We start from the raw sequence: 13,150 nt of genomic DNA, 5'->3' as shown, positions 1-13,150 counted from the left end.
ATAAATCAGAAAAAAAATCCCAGAGACCCAGAGATCTGTTTCTGACTTTTAATCTTCAAAACAAACAACTTGAAATACTCAAAAAGAAGGCCTGAATGGACCAGCTGCACCTATCCTAATTATTTCTCCAAGTGTGGTGCTGTGGGTTAGTGCACTAGACTGCATGGTTGGTGTGAACCGCAAGGCGGGCGAGCAGTTGAACTCACCAGCCACTCTTTGGAAACAGGGTGGCAGTGTGTCAGAACCAACTCTATGGCACTGAGAGTCAGTGCCTTCCAGTGCATTATACTGCAGACACTGCTGACTTTCTAAAGAGAGTAAAAATCTCTTTGAAAGTTGTGGTTGGTTGATTGGTTATGTGCCATGGAGTCAGTTCTAACACATAGCGAACCTGTATAGAGTTTCTGAAGCTGTAAATCTTTGTTGTTGTTAAGTGCCTTCGAGTCGGTTCCGACCCATAGCGACCCTGTACAGGGTTTCCGAGGGTGTAAATCTTAACGGGAGTAGAAAGCCTCATCTTTCTCCCGCGGAGCAGCTGGTAGTTTCGAACTGCTGACCTTATGGTTCGCAGCCCGATTCCTAACCACTACGCTACCAGAGCTCCTTAGAGGAGCAGAAAACCTCATCTTCCCCCCATGGAACAGCTGGTAGTTTCAAACTGCTGACCTTGAGGAAGCAGCCCAAAGCTATAAGTATGCTATTTCAAATGTTGAGAAGCTGGGCAGTTATTTACAGTATTTATTTCCTGTCATCAAACATTGGGAACATTCATGAAAGTGGATTAAACACAACACAGTAGTCAGAGGGCAAGAGGCATGACAGTGGGAGGTTGTTCAGAAAGTAATTCCCACCAGAGAATAAGAAAAGAACTAAAATGTGGAAACCTGAGTATTAAAAGGCTTTCTGAGACATTTTCGTTGTCTTTGACAATTTCGTCTGAAGGAAAATTTAAAAAGGTGATGGATATTTTTGGTTCTAGAAAGGCATGTTTGAGAAGCAGTAGTTATTTGGAGTTTCTTGGAAGACACGTAAAATCCATTAAGGTATCATTTTTAACTTCTTTCCCAGCTCCATTTAAAATCTCTACCCCTCCCTGCCTTTTAAAAAAATTTTGAGTCTTTGTAGTGTATGGTATCTCATAGTTTATAAACCCATGTACATTACCAGAAATCTGGAATAAGTTGTGGGGAGAAATAAACCTATGAATTTGAAAAGTGGAGATTTCCCCAATAATGAGATTTCCCCAGGGTGTTGTAGTTAACAGACATCCAGTTGGTTCTGACATAATGAGATCCTGAGGAGCGGCTGGCTAGTGAATTTGAACCGCCAACCTTGTGGTTCATACCTTGTGGTTCAAAACAACCGTACCTGGATTATGTTTCTTTGTCTTTTGTGTTGATTTGCATTTTTTCCATGCAATCATTCATTATTGATTTTCTTTGTGCCACGCTATTTGTAAATTTGTGGATAATGCCTAGAATTTGAAGTCCCTGGTTTCAAATAATTCATATTTTATTTGGGGATATTGAAAAACACAAACTCCTGAAAATTCTGCCGAGGATTCCAGTTGACTTCTCTATTTAGTTGTCTCATTAAGAATGTAATAGTATGTACAAAAAATTAAGATGCTGGATGCAATTCAAGGTGGTAGAAAAATTCTATTTCAAAAACTTTTGAGTTTGTAGAAAACATTGAAGAAAAAAAAAATTAGTCATCATCTCACTACCCAGTTAAGCAGTTTCTTAACATTTTGGTATATTTCCTTCCAGTCTTTGTTTATGAACATTTTAAAACAAATAAGCTTGTAATTATATAGCTAAGCGTATAATTTCATACAATGCTTTCTATTAACAAGCAATTATTTTTTTAAAAAAGCTTGCCTATGCATTTTCAAAGGAGCTCTGATAGCGTAGTACGAATCAGGCTGTGAACCATCAGCAGTTCAAAATTACCAGCTGTTTCACTGGAGAAAGATGAGGCTTTCTGCTCGCATAAAGATTTACAGCCTCGGAAACCCTGAACAGGGTTGCTATGAGTCGGAATCGACTCCACGGCAGTTAACAACAACATGCATTTTCAAGGAGTCCAGGTGTGGTGCTATAGGATAAGCACTGGCCTCCTAACCACAAGGTTAGTGGTTCAAACCCATACTAGTCACTCCTCGGAAATCTTATACAGGGTTGTTGTGAGTCAGAACCAATTCCATAGCACTTACTAACATGTATTTTCAATACCATCAATTACATAAAGGTCCCTTACTCTGTGAACATTCCTATTTTGCTTCCAAGTGAACTATTCTGAACCTTCCATCTTAAGTAGTGGAGAGACTGGAGAGTTGAGGCATCAATTTCTCCATGATGACTAGTTGAAAACACTGTAGTGGTTTTATTTTTTGTGCCAAACCTCTGGCATCTTGACTAAATATTGCTGCTTTTATTTTACTCCTTTCTGGGTCCCACCTCCTTTTTGAGACTTCCAACTTCAGCATTTTTACCATTTGTTGATGATCAAAAGGTTATCTGCCGGGTGGGTTCCTCTTTTAAGTAGTTGAGACAAGAGAATTTTAAAACTGGAGTCTTTTATGGGAACCTGGGATATCTTATGTGAGGGAGTCTTCCTGGCCTAGATTTTTTGATTCTTGCTTTTGCTAGCAAGGCAGTTTCCCTTACTTGCTGTGTTGGAGGATCACTCAACAGCGCTGGTGTTGGTTATGTGCCGTGGAACAGCTGGTAGTTTAGAACTACTGACCTTGCGGTTCGCAGCCCGATTCCTAACCACTACACTACCAGAGCTCCTTCACCCAACAGTATGCAACAGTAAATTGGGGAGTAAAGCAGGAGGACCATTCTCCATTTTCAACAGGTAAAGTTCTTTCGCAATTTCTCTGTATCTGTAGGCACCGTTCTGGAGTTATTAAAATCCCTTCGAGGCGTGGCTGAGGGTGGGGTAGAAGATGTATATTCATTTAGTAGACTGCTAGTTCTATATTGCATATAAAATACTCAAATACTGAGGAGCCTGGGGAAAGTCTGAGTAAAACCATAGCCCTGAATTTCAATTATTAGCAATTAACTTTGCCTAAGCAGGGCATATTTGACTCGTATCTTATTAGAACTTGAGAATGGGTGAAGGGCGATGCATACTCCTGGGAGTCCAGTAGGAGTTGCCAATTGTGCCGGACATTGCTTGCAAAGCAATTTTTGTGGTTCACCTCCCTCTGGGTTTTCTCATTCTTTTGTGGCTTGTTCATGGAGCTGGTTTGGGCATTTGCTTTTGAAAGTTTTCACAACCCAAACCTCTTTTTCCAACTCCTGGGGTGCGGCAGGCATCCTTCATCGTTTTGAGACTTTTGGACTAACTCCAGGTCTGGGGCCTGTTCCCCAAAGTCGACCGTGCCCTGGGAATTTCCAGTGGTCATTTCTCATGGATAAGCCCCCTCCTCCGGATGGAAGCACAGACACCCACTGCTACCGGCCTTCGCAAAGCCGGAGGTCTGCCGGTGGAGGGGAGCGCCTCGCCGCCCCCTCGCACCCCCCAAGGGAGACAAGCGCAACCGCCCGCGCTCCCCTCGCTCCCCCTCCTCAGGTCCCGTCGCCGAGAGCCCGGATGTTGGATTCAGTCCCTGCGCCGGGTCCTTCATTTCCATAAAAGGGCAGCGGCTCCGCGGGGCTGAGATTGCTGCTGCTGCTGCCGCCGGCGCCCCCCGCTTCCCCCGCGCAGCTCCCACCCCCGCCTCGCGCCGCCCCGCCCCCAGCCCCGGAGTCCGCGCTGCCCCCTCCCGGGAGCGCGGCCGCAGGGGAAGGTGGGGGGAGGGGGCCAGGCCGGCCCGACCCGCTCCGGGCGGCTCTGCGGGGCGGGAGGAGGGACCGGGCGCGCCCAGCTCCAACCGGACTTGCACTGAGGGGCGGGGGGAGAGAGGGGTGGGGCGCGGGGAGCCAGGCGAGGGACCGCGACGACAGGACTCCATTAGTTCCTCCGGCCGGGAGGCAGCGCTTCGCCTGCTTAAGGAGAGGGACACGAGCCGCCGCCCTCGCGCCTGTTGCGTGAACCTCAGGCCGAGAGCGCGAGGAGCGCGCGGTGAGCAGCCCGCTTCACGGGTGGTATCGGGGAGGGGGAGCGCGGGTGGGAAGGAGGAATGTTGAACCCGCGGGCGACGTCTCCCCGGACCGGGGTGCGGCTGGCAGGTGAAGCCCGCCGCGGTCCGCTAGGTGGGGGCGCGGCGGGGGGCGGCTTGGCGGCCGCCGGAAAGGGGCGCGGGGCGCAGTCCTGCCCGCCGACCAGCCGCGCCGCCACTGCTTGCTGGAGTTTGCGCGGAGCCCTCGTGTCCTCCTCCTTCTCCCACTGCACGGCCCACTCTGAATTCTGTGGGATTTGCCTTCCTCTGGGGGAGTGACGCTTACGAGAGCCATTTCCTCCGCGCTCGCAGGAAGGAGCCATGGCTCTGGACGGGATAAGGATGCCAGATGGCTGCTATGCGGATGGGACGTGGGAACTGAGCGTCCATGTGACAGACCTGAATCGCGATGTCACCCTTAGAGTCACCGGGGAGGTGCACATTGGAGGGGTGATGCTCAAGTTGGTGGAAAAACTTGGTGAGTACTGTCCCAGCTGCGTCCTACTAAAAACTTCGCAGGCCTGGTGGGGGGGAGGGGGAGAGGAGACTTAACGCGTGGGGCGGGGGAGGGGTGGCCGGGGCACTCTCGGAATCCCGCAAATACTTAAAAAAAAAACAAAAAAAAAACCCCAAGTTAATATTTAGAGATTATTCCTCTTTTGCGTCTTATGTCGTTGCTGTTTTGTGAACATTTTCATTAAGTAGTGATTACAACCACCCTATTAAAACGTAATCCCGTCGTTTGAGAGAAAACTTAATTCTTTGCACTTTCCTGCTTCACAAGAAAAGAAACGAGAAAAGTGCACGTGAATGTTGGGAAGGTGAGATTACAGGCTGTGGCTATTCATTATTCATTCCCTGGGTAACATTTGGTGTTGAGGATGATGTAAAAAAAAAATCCAAGAATAAACCGCGCTTGAAAATGTGCGATTTAGGGCCAATTTGAAGTTTTAATAGTTGTACTACTACGTGATACAATGTAATTTAAATGTTCCAGTCCTCCAAGCTTACAAGGGCTAGGGTGGACGACAGCGTTTGAAAACGTTGGTTTGTATAATTCCTTCTTGAAGTAAGCTGTTTCAGGCGTCCACTTTTATATTAACAACAAGCCAAATGAAAGAGCTTTGTGCTAAAAAAAAAAAAAAAAAAACACAGACTGTACCTTGCACAGCATCACACCAGGATTCTAGACTGACTATGTTTACTTGAGTCCAAATATGTATTATATTGATTTGACAAAGTTACAATACGGAGTGTAAGAAAGTTTGCTCACATACTTTGTGATGGATGGAACTGTTTTCAGCTGGGAGAGTCAGCTAAAATGATTTGGTAGATGATTTTATTATGCGACGTGCTCAGAAGACTGTCTGCCTGGGCTTTAATGTGCCTTTTATATGCAATGCATTTGTGGCATGGTTTTCTTAGGCTGTTTTTTGGGTTGTTTTTTAAAACATTGCATTCATTCTTCAAGCCACTGTGGAAACAGAAGTTAAAGGAGATCGGTATCTTACTAAGAGTATTTTATATCTGCCATCTGAACTTACTGAAGAGTGCTTTGATGCCCATTGGCAAAATAATTGGCAAAAAAAGCAGATTCCAATTCGGTGGACCTGTTTTATGACCTTGCAGGAAGTGTGATTACTGAAGAATCAAGTAGATTCTTCCAAGGTAATCTACCCTTTGACTTCTGTTAAGGTCATAGCGATCCTGTCTAGGGTTTCCAAGGAGCAGCTGGTAGATTCGAACCTCTGTCAGACCTTTGAGTTAGCAGTCTGGTGCTTATCTTACAGTGTCTTTGCATTGTTTGGTTCCCTGAGATATGTAGCCCAGGAAAGAGCCCTCCTGGGTAGTCCATTGAAAATAAGATTTCTCTGTATTGTTAAACCAATTAACTGTTGGTTAACATTGTACTGGTTTGATTTGATTAAACCAGTCATTGCATAGTTCTGTTTTTGTCTAGCACTCCTGAGGAATTATTTGAGGGAAAAAATATCAAATACAGTTTCTGTTTCAAAGGAAATGAGTGTATCAAAGATTGCTTAATATATAACTAATGGAGTTTATTAATAGTTTCAGTAGATTTTTTAAAAAAAGCTGTTGAAGGTGACTGAGACAACTTGTAGTTCCAAAAGCCAGGTTTTAGCTTATGAATAAATAATGACTTGCACTATATTTATATTACATTGATTAGAATAGCTTGTTACAGAATCACAGGCACAAATAATAAAGAGAATGAGCTATTTACAGACAGCTTACTTTAATTTTAAGTGGCTGTAATCCTGATCTTTTAATGCGGATTCATTTTTTATGCAGTGACAAAAAGCCCAGTGAGGTAGGAAATGCATCTTCCTTTTAAAAAAAATTACTCTCTTTTCTTTTGTTAATATACATAGCAAAACCACAAACCAATTCAAGTATGTATGTAAAATTCAGAGACATTCTTGAAGTTCTGCTTCTATTCTCACCTTGCTTTTCTACCTTGTTCCTTCCGCATTACCATAGACTCATGCCCCCTATGGTTCCTATCTAATCTTTTGAGTTGCTGTTGTCAATTTGATCCCATATAGATAAGATTGATTTTAAGAGAGCATAATGCTTTTTTTGCTAACTTTCTGTTGGAAACCAAGTGAAGATTTACAGAGCAAATCATCAGTTTCACATTCCATAGAATGATACACTGATGTTTTGTGTTATTTTGAACTGATGTTTTGTGTATTTTGAGTTCCAGTTAGACCGTGCTTTTTAGCATACTTCTGACTTTTCCTGTTTTTGTAATAGTAGAGTTTGCAAGTAAAATTTTTGGTTCTTGGTTTTGGAATACCCCCCAAACCAAGCCTACTGTTGTCTAGTTAGTTTTAGTAGTGATCCTTAAACACTAATAGGTGGTGATGGTGTGCTTTTGAGTTGGTTCAGATTCATAGCGATCCTTTATAGGGCTTCTGAGGCAACAAATCTTTATGGGAGCAGAAAACCTCATCTCTCTCCCATAGAGCGGTGGGTAGATTTGAACTGCTGGCCATGCAGTTAGCAGCCCAACATGTAACCACTGTGCTACCAGGGCAAGTCCTTGTGAGACAGTCAATGCCCCAATTATAGACTTCTGTAAGCTGCTGTTGTTAAAGTGGCATTGAGTCATTCATAGCAACTCTGTATAGTGTTGCCATGGAGCAGCTGGGTGGGTTTGCATCACCAACCTTGTAGTTAGTTAACTGTCCAGTGCTTATCAAGTAAATAGAGGAGAAATTCAGTAAGGCATATTTGACACTTCCACAAATAAGGTTAATTAAATTAGAAAAGAACTTTGGAATTCTTGTTAGTTCAGACTCACAGGGATCCTATATAGGGTTGCTGAAGAGTAGCTAGTGAATTTGAAGCACATACCTTCCACAGGATTCCTTGTAATTCTTGGGAGTTGCCTAAAACCAGAATGGCCCATGAGTTGTCACTGAAGGTATTAAAGGGTAGACTGAATGGTTACCTGTCAACAGTGAATAACGAATATCTAAACGACCTACCAGAGCTAACTGATAAAAGGTAGAAATCACTGTAGGAATGAAGTGCACAGGATCTGCGGTCTGACTGGACCTAGAGCAATGAGGGACAGTAATTAGTAAAACTAGGTTACTGTGCTTTGAAACAAACTTGTGACCATGACTCCGCAAATTCGAGGGTACTTCAATTAAGAATGGCAAAGAAAGTAAATAATGCTTCCTTTAGTGTATGTCAGCAATATTTTTTTGTTAATTAGAATTGTATATAGCGCTTCTATACGTCTGTCAGTGTCATTAAAACATGATTCTCTGATTTGTGATTTTAATGCAAAGATCTGAAAGATCCTTTAAAATTTAACATAAAAACAGTTGGTCATTGTGAAAGAAAAGAATGAATGAAAATGGGGGAGGGGCTTTAGAAAATTATTTTCTCTTTATTAAAAACACAGATTCAAAGCTTTAAATAGAATATTGCTTTTTTTGTGTTAAAAAACATTTTAAATATGTGTAAATTATTTTTTTAAAAAGTGTCAAGGATAAGGATTATAAATATATAAGACTCTAGGAAATAAAATGGTAAAATAACCTAAACTGTAAAGAAGAGGCCCAATCTTATGGGATTCCATCAATGTTCCTCTGGAAAACAGTAAAGAAAATCATTTATCTTGATGAATTCCGAGCTTGGTATTAAAGACTTTAAATATCGAAGAGATGCTTCGTTTCATTGGATTCATTACACTACTTTTCAGTATCAGTTTATAAAAGCGGATCTTTTTGTAAGCTGTGTACACATTGTACATTTCTGTCAAATTTTATTTTAGATGGAGACTAAGGATTTATTATAACAGAGCTATTAGAACATAGAATTCCAGCCTGTATGAGCCTGAATGGCAGATTTAAGTTACATGATTCCTAGGTTTCTTCTAGCTTGGATTCTATTTATAGAAGGAATGTAGAGGATGGGTTAGATTAGGCCAAGTATTAATCTAGAGGAAAAGCCCAAGTTGAGAGATTTAGTAATAGCTAAAAAGAAATTTATAGCGTTGGCTAAAAAAAAGCATTTCATGATTATGTTTCTGAATGTAGCAGCCTTTTGTGAGAAGTCTTCCTTGCTTTAAAGTGTGTTATGTCCTTGCCATAATAATGAAACAGAATCTGTTATGTTGGAATTTATTGTACCATTGAATGAGCATGTGAACTTAGCATACATGACCAAAAAAAAAAAGATTTTAGTCAAAATTATCTTTAAAAAGCCTTTGAACTATCCACTAAGTAAGTATGGTTTATTCATTTCTCATTGCACAGGAGTGCACAGTAGCTAGTTGTTTTTTTTTCTGCTTTGGAGCAGAAATAAGTTTCTTTACTTGAGCCCCAGTTAAAGAAGTTGGCTTACATTATTAAGGCCTTCGTTATGTAAAAAAGAAACCTTGAAACCCTAAGATCAGAGCATTGGCAAGATTTGCTTACAGAGAGAAAGGCTTATGTGGCTTGGTTGTTGTTAAGTGCCTTCAAATCATTTCTGACTCATAGTGACCCAGAACAGGGTTTGCGAGGCTGTAAATCTTTACGGGAGCAGATAGTATCATCTTTCTCCTGAGGAGCGCCTGGTAGTTTCGAACTACTGATCTTGTGGTTCGCAGCCTGATTTGTAACCACTACGCTACCAGAGCTCCTTAGTTCCCTTATACTCAGGCTTTCTTCTCCCTGAGGAAGCTTAGTATAGTGGTGGTGGTTGTGTACCATGGAGTCAGTCCTAACTCATAGTGACTCTGTACGTATAGGGTTTCCAAGCCTGTAAATCTTTACGGGAGCAGAAACCCTCATCTTTCTCCTGCAGAGTGTCTAGTAGATTTGAACTGCTGACCTTGGCAGTTAGCAGCCCACCCCAATCCACCAGGTCTATGGTGTCTATACTATTGAAATTCTTAACATTACCCCCTGAGGGCTTATGGTTGAATCCATGGAAATTAAATGTCTAAATGATTCACCTTCACAGCTTTGAGTAAAAAATATAAAATGATACATTTCGGAAAATTTAGGGGCGGGGAGGCCCTGAGAAAAAGCACGGTGAATTGAGTCTTAGTTAAATCCATGCTTGTTAATGTATAGGAGTTGTTTTGGTCAATGCCCTGTTTATGCTTTAAAAAAAAAAAAAAAAAAAAATACGGTGTGATTCGAACTGGAGTTAATTTATTTTTAGGTCACAAAAAATAGTTGATCCAATTGCTTACAAAAGACCCCCTAATAAATACTAAAAACATAAAGTTCTATCTTTTTACTTCAACTCGATTTTTTGCAATTTCAAGCTTACAAGAATATTTTAGAATAATACAGTGCACATTTATAATGTTCATCTAGATCTCCAGTTAGCATTTGGCCATTTGATTTCTCTTTCTGTACATACACACATTTTTTTTTTTTAAGTCTATGAGAAGGTGCATATACCATAACTCTTCATCCCTACATAGTTAAATATCACCTAAGGACAAAGACCTTTAATTGCATTACAGTGAATTTTGTCAGGTATCCTATTAGCCTAGTGGTTACGAATCGGGCTGTGAACCTTAAGGTCAGCGGTTCGAAACTACCAGCCGTTCCGCGGGAGAAAGATGAGGCTTTCTACTCCCGTAAAGATTTACACCCTCGGAAACCCTGTACAGGGTCGCTATGGGTCGGAACCGACTCGACGGCACTTAACAACAATCCTAGTAGCGTAGTGGTTACGAATCGGGCTGCAAGCCTTAAGGTCAGTGGTTCGAAACTACCAGCCACTCCGCGGGAGAAAGATGAGGCTTTCTACTCCCGTAAAGATTTATACCCTCGGAAACCCTGTATAGGGTCGCTATGGGTCGGAACCGACTCGATGGCACTTAACAACAACAACAACATCCTAGTAAAGGACTGTTTTTCACATCCAGGATTTTACTGTGCATTTAGTGCTTCCTGGTATAGAGCTGTCTGTTAATGCACCAGACTGCAAAGCCATTTGAAATGCAAGATCAGCGGTTCAGGCTCAGCAGTTGCTGCTCATACACCCTAAACGGGGTCTCTGTGGGTCGGAACTGACTCCACGGCACTTAATAACATTTTTATTTTTTAAGTATTTTTATTGTGAGCCGAGTGATAGTTTATATGGGAGAACACTGGTTTTACACTTAGCATTTCATTGCAATGATTACAATCCCCTCCGTGCTTCATCGTTCAACAGTTTTTGCTTCTATTCCCTATTTTTTTGGATGTACAAAAAAAAAAAAAACCACTCAGGGATATATAGTATTTAAACAACCAAAGGGCATGTTCTGCAAGCCTGCCTCCTGGCTACCAGCACCACAGCCTTTATCTTCCCATGAGTCTAGAGTCCTTGGCTGCTCTCTCTTTCCATGTCCTCATTTCTGCCTCCATGTCTGGTGTCACTTCTCTGGATAGCGTCCCACATTCCGCTTGTGGGCATCTCCCTTAATGGTCCCAGGATCCTCTGTTCCTGGAATGTAACATTAACTACTCCCCCCTTTATGTTACAAAACTTCTACCTGTACAGTTGTGACATTGCAGTTAGTCATGATTACAATTACTCACTATTGAATTACCAGACTCTTATCCCCGTCTCCTTCACCAGACCCATCTAATAGTATCTCCTATCTTATCTTCTTGCTGTTGTTGTTTTTAAGTGCTGTCAGTTGGCTCTGACTCAGAGACTCTGTGTAGGGTTTCTAATGAGCAGTTGGTGGGTTTGAACCCCTGACCTTGTGTTAGCAATCTAATGCTTATCCTAAAGTGTCACACCAGGAGTCCTATCTTCTCATTAAGTGTCATTAGGTCCCAATTCAAAGCGACCCTGTATAGGGTTTCTGAGAAGCAGCTGGTGAGTTCGAACCACCAACATTGTGGTTCAAACCGACTTTGAAGCCCAGCACAATAACCCATAGCGCCACACCAGGACTATCTTGTTGTTAAGTGCTGTCGAGTCAATCCAACTCATAGCAACCCTATATAGGGTTTTCCAGGAGCAGCTGGTGGGTTTGAACTGCCAACCTTGCGGTTCAAACCAACTTTGTGGTACTGTGCTTTATCCCACAACACCATACTAGGACTCCTTTTACTTATAGAATGGCCACCAGTTCTGGAACCATAGCAGAATATATGTACATGCAGGCTGTCTCTGACTTAATAGTGACAGGGTTCTTGTCAGATGTCAGTTCTGTACATTGAATACCTCTTTTTTTTTTTACCTTTTAATTATTGCCTTTATTTTTATAAATATCTTTATAATATCATTTTTGTCTATGGGGATTGACATGGGAATGATAACAGCAAATTATACGCAGCAACATTGTATGTAATACCTATTACTAACAGTGAGATGCACTGAGGTATATGATTGTTAAGTGCAGTTTGTCAGAATTAAAGTGCTTCATAAGTCGGGCGATTACCTGCCTGTTGTTTATTTGTATTATGTTAAGATACGTGTAAATAATAGTGTATGTTTCCAGACATGGTCACCGTGCAGGTTAAACTCCCTTACTATACTGAACTGAAAGAACAAGGAAGAGGGGTGGGCATTAAAATGAAATCTAGACTATTTAACAGGTTCCAGCTTTCACAGTGGATAATTGTAATCCTTAAAAAGAAATTCTGTTTGGGACTGCTTTAGTTTAGTTGGCCTGTTTTCCCACCCCTAAACAACAACAAAAAATAGCTATCATTCCACCCCCACTTCCAAACTACACACCTGCCTCTGTAATGTAACAAAGAGCTCTTTAAATACTGTTTTCACAAGATTTCTGAAATGCAGCGGGTCACCAAGTGGATGACGGTATTCCATGGATTTGAAAAATGTAACCATGAAGGTTTCAGTAGTAAATTCTTCACTTAAAAAATTTTATAAGAGCAATTTAAAAAACTTAGTTATAACAAAGAAATGATATAAAATTGCTTCTTGGCACATAAAAATCATTTAGAAATGAAATGATTTACAAATGAAACCTGTCATAAATGAACTGGTTTCAGAAAAACTAATATATGCAGTATTTAAAATACTTTACTGAAAGGAAGATTAAGACTCTTACTGCCATCATATATTAATTTTTTAAAAATGTATATATGCCAAGTGTGAGGAATGATCCAGTAATCTGAAAGAATGTTCCCAAGGGCTAGCAACGCTGTTCTGACTCAGCGACCCTGTATATGATTCTCAAGGCTGTAACGACTCCATGGCACTTTGCAATAACAACAACAACAAAATCTTGACTGCTGACCTTGCACATCAGCAGTCCAGTGCTTATCCAGCACCACAAGTACTCCTTCATTCTGAAAGAATATTTAAAAATATATGTAGTTTTAAAATGAAGAGATGGGACCATTGTGTACTTGGATTTGTGTGGTTAACAAATACATATTCATTATAGTTTATTTCGAAAACTTCTATGCATAATTTTTTCCCCTTAATGTCAGGCCTGCTGTGGATAAACACTGGACTGGCAATCCGCAAGGTTATCAGTTCAAATGAGTCAGAATCGACTTGATGGCATTTAACAACAACAAAAGA

The 13,150-nt window shown here is 41.5% G+C and overlaps 1 protein-coding gene across 2 annotated transcripts in view; it reads left to right on the top strand.

Annotated features, from left to right (window-relative positions):
- Positions 1-4,432: 4,432 nt before the first annotated feature.
- The window catches only part of FERMT2 (fermitin family member 2), a 108,443-nt gene continuing 99,725 nt past the window's right edge, over positions 4,433-13,150 (top strand). For both annotated transcript variants that reach the window (XM_006872361.1, XM_006872360.1), the window contains exon 1: positions 4,433-4,592. In XM_006872361.1, the coding sequence (XP_006872423.1) occupies positions 4,436-4,592 (157 nt within the window). In that variant the 5' untranslated portion in view covers positions 4,433-4,435. The remainder of the gene's footprint in view (positions 4,593-13,150) is intronic.

The sequence above is a fragment of the Chrysochloris asiatica genome, unplaced genomic scaffold (genome assembly GCF_000296735.1).
Source record: "Chrysochloris asiatica unplaced genomic scaffold, ChrAsi1.0 scaffold00194, whole genome shotgun sequence".
Lineage (NCBI taxonomy): Eukaryota > Metazoa > Chordata > Mammalia > Afrosoricida > Chrysochloridae > Chrysochloris > Chrysochloris asiatica.
The sequence above is the reverse complement of the archived record's forward strand: the minus strand, read 5'-3'. Positions and strand labels throughout refer to the sequence as shown.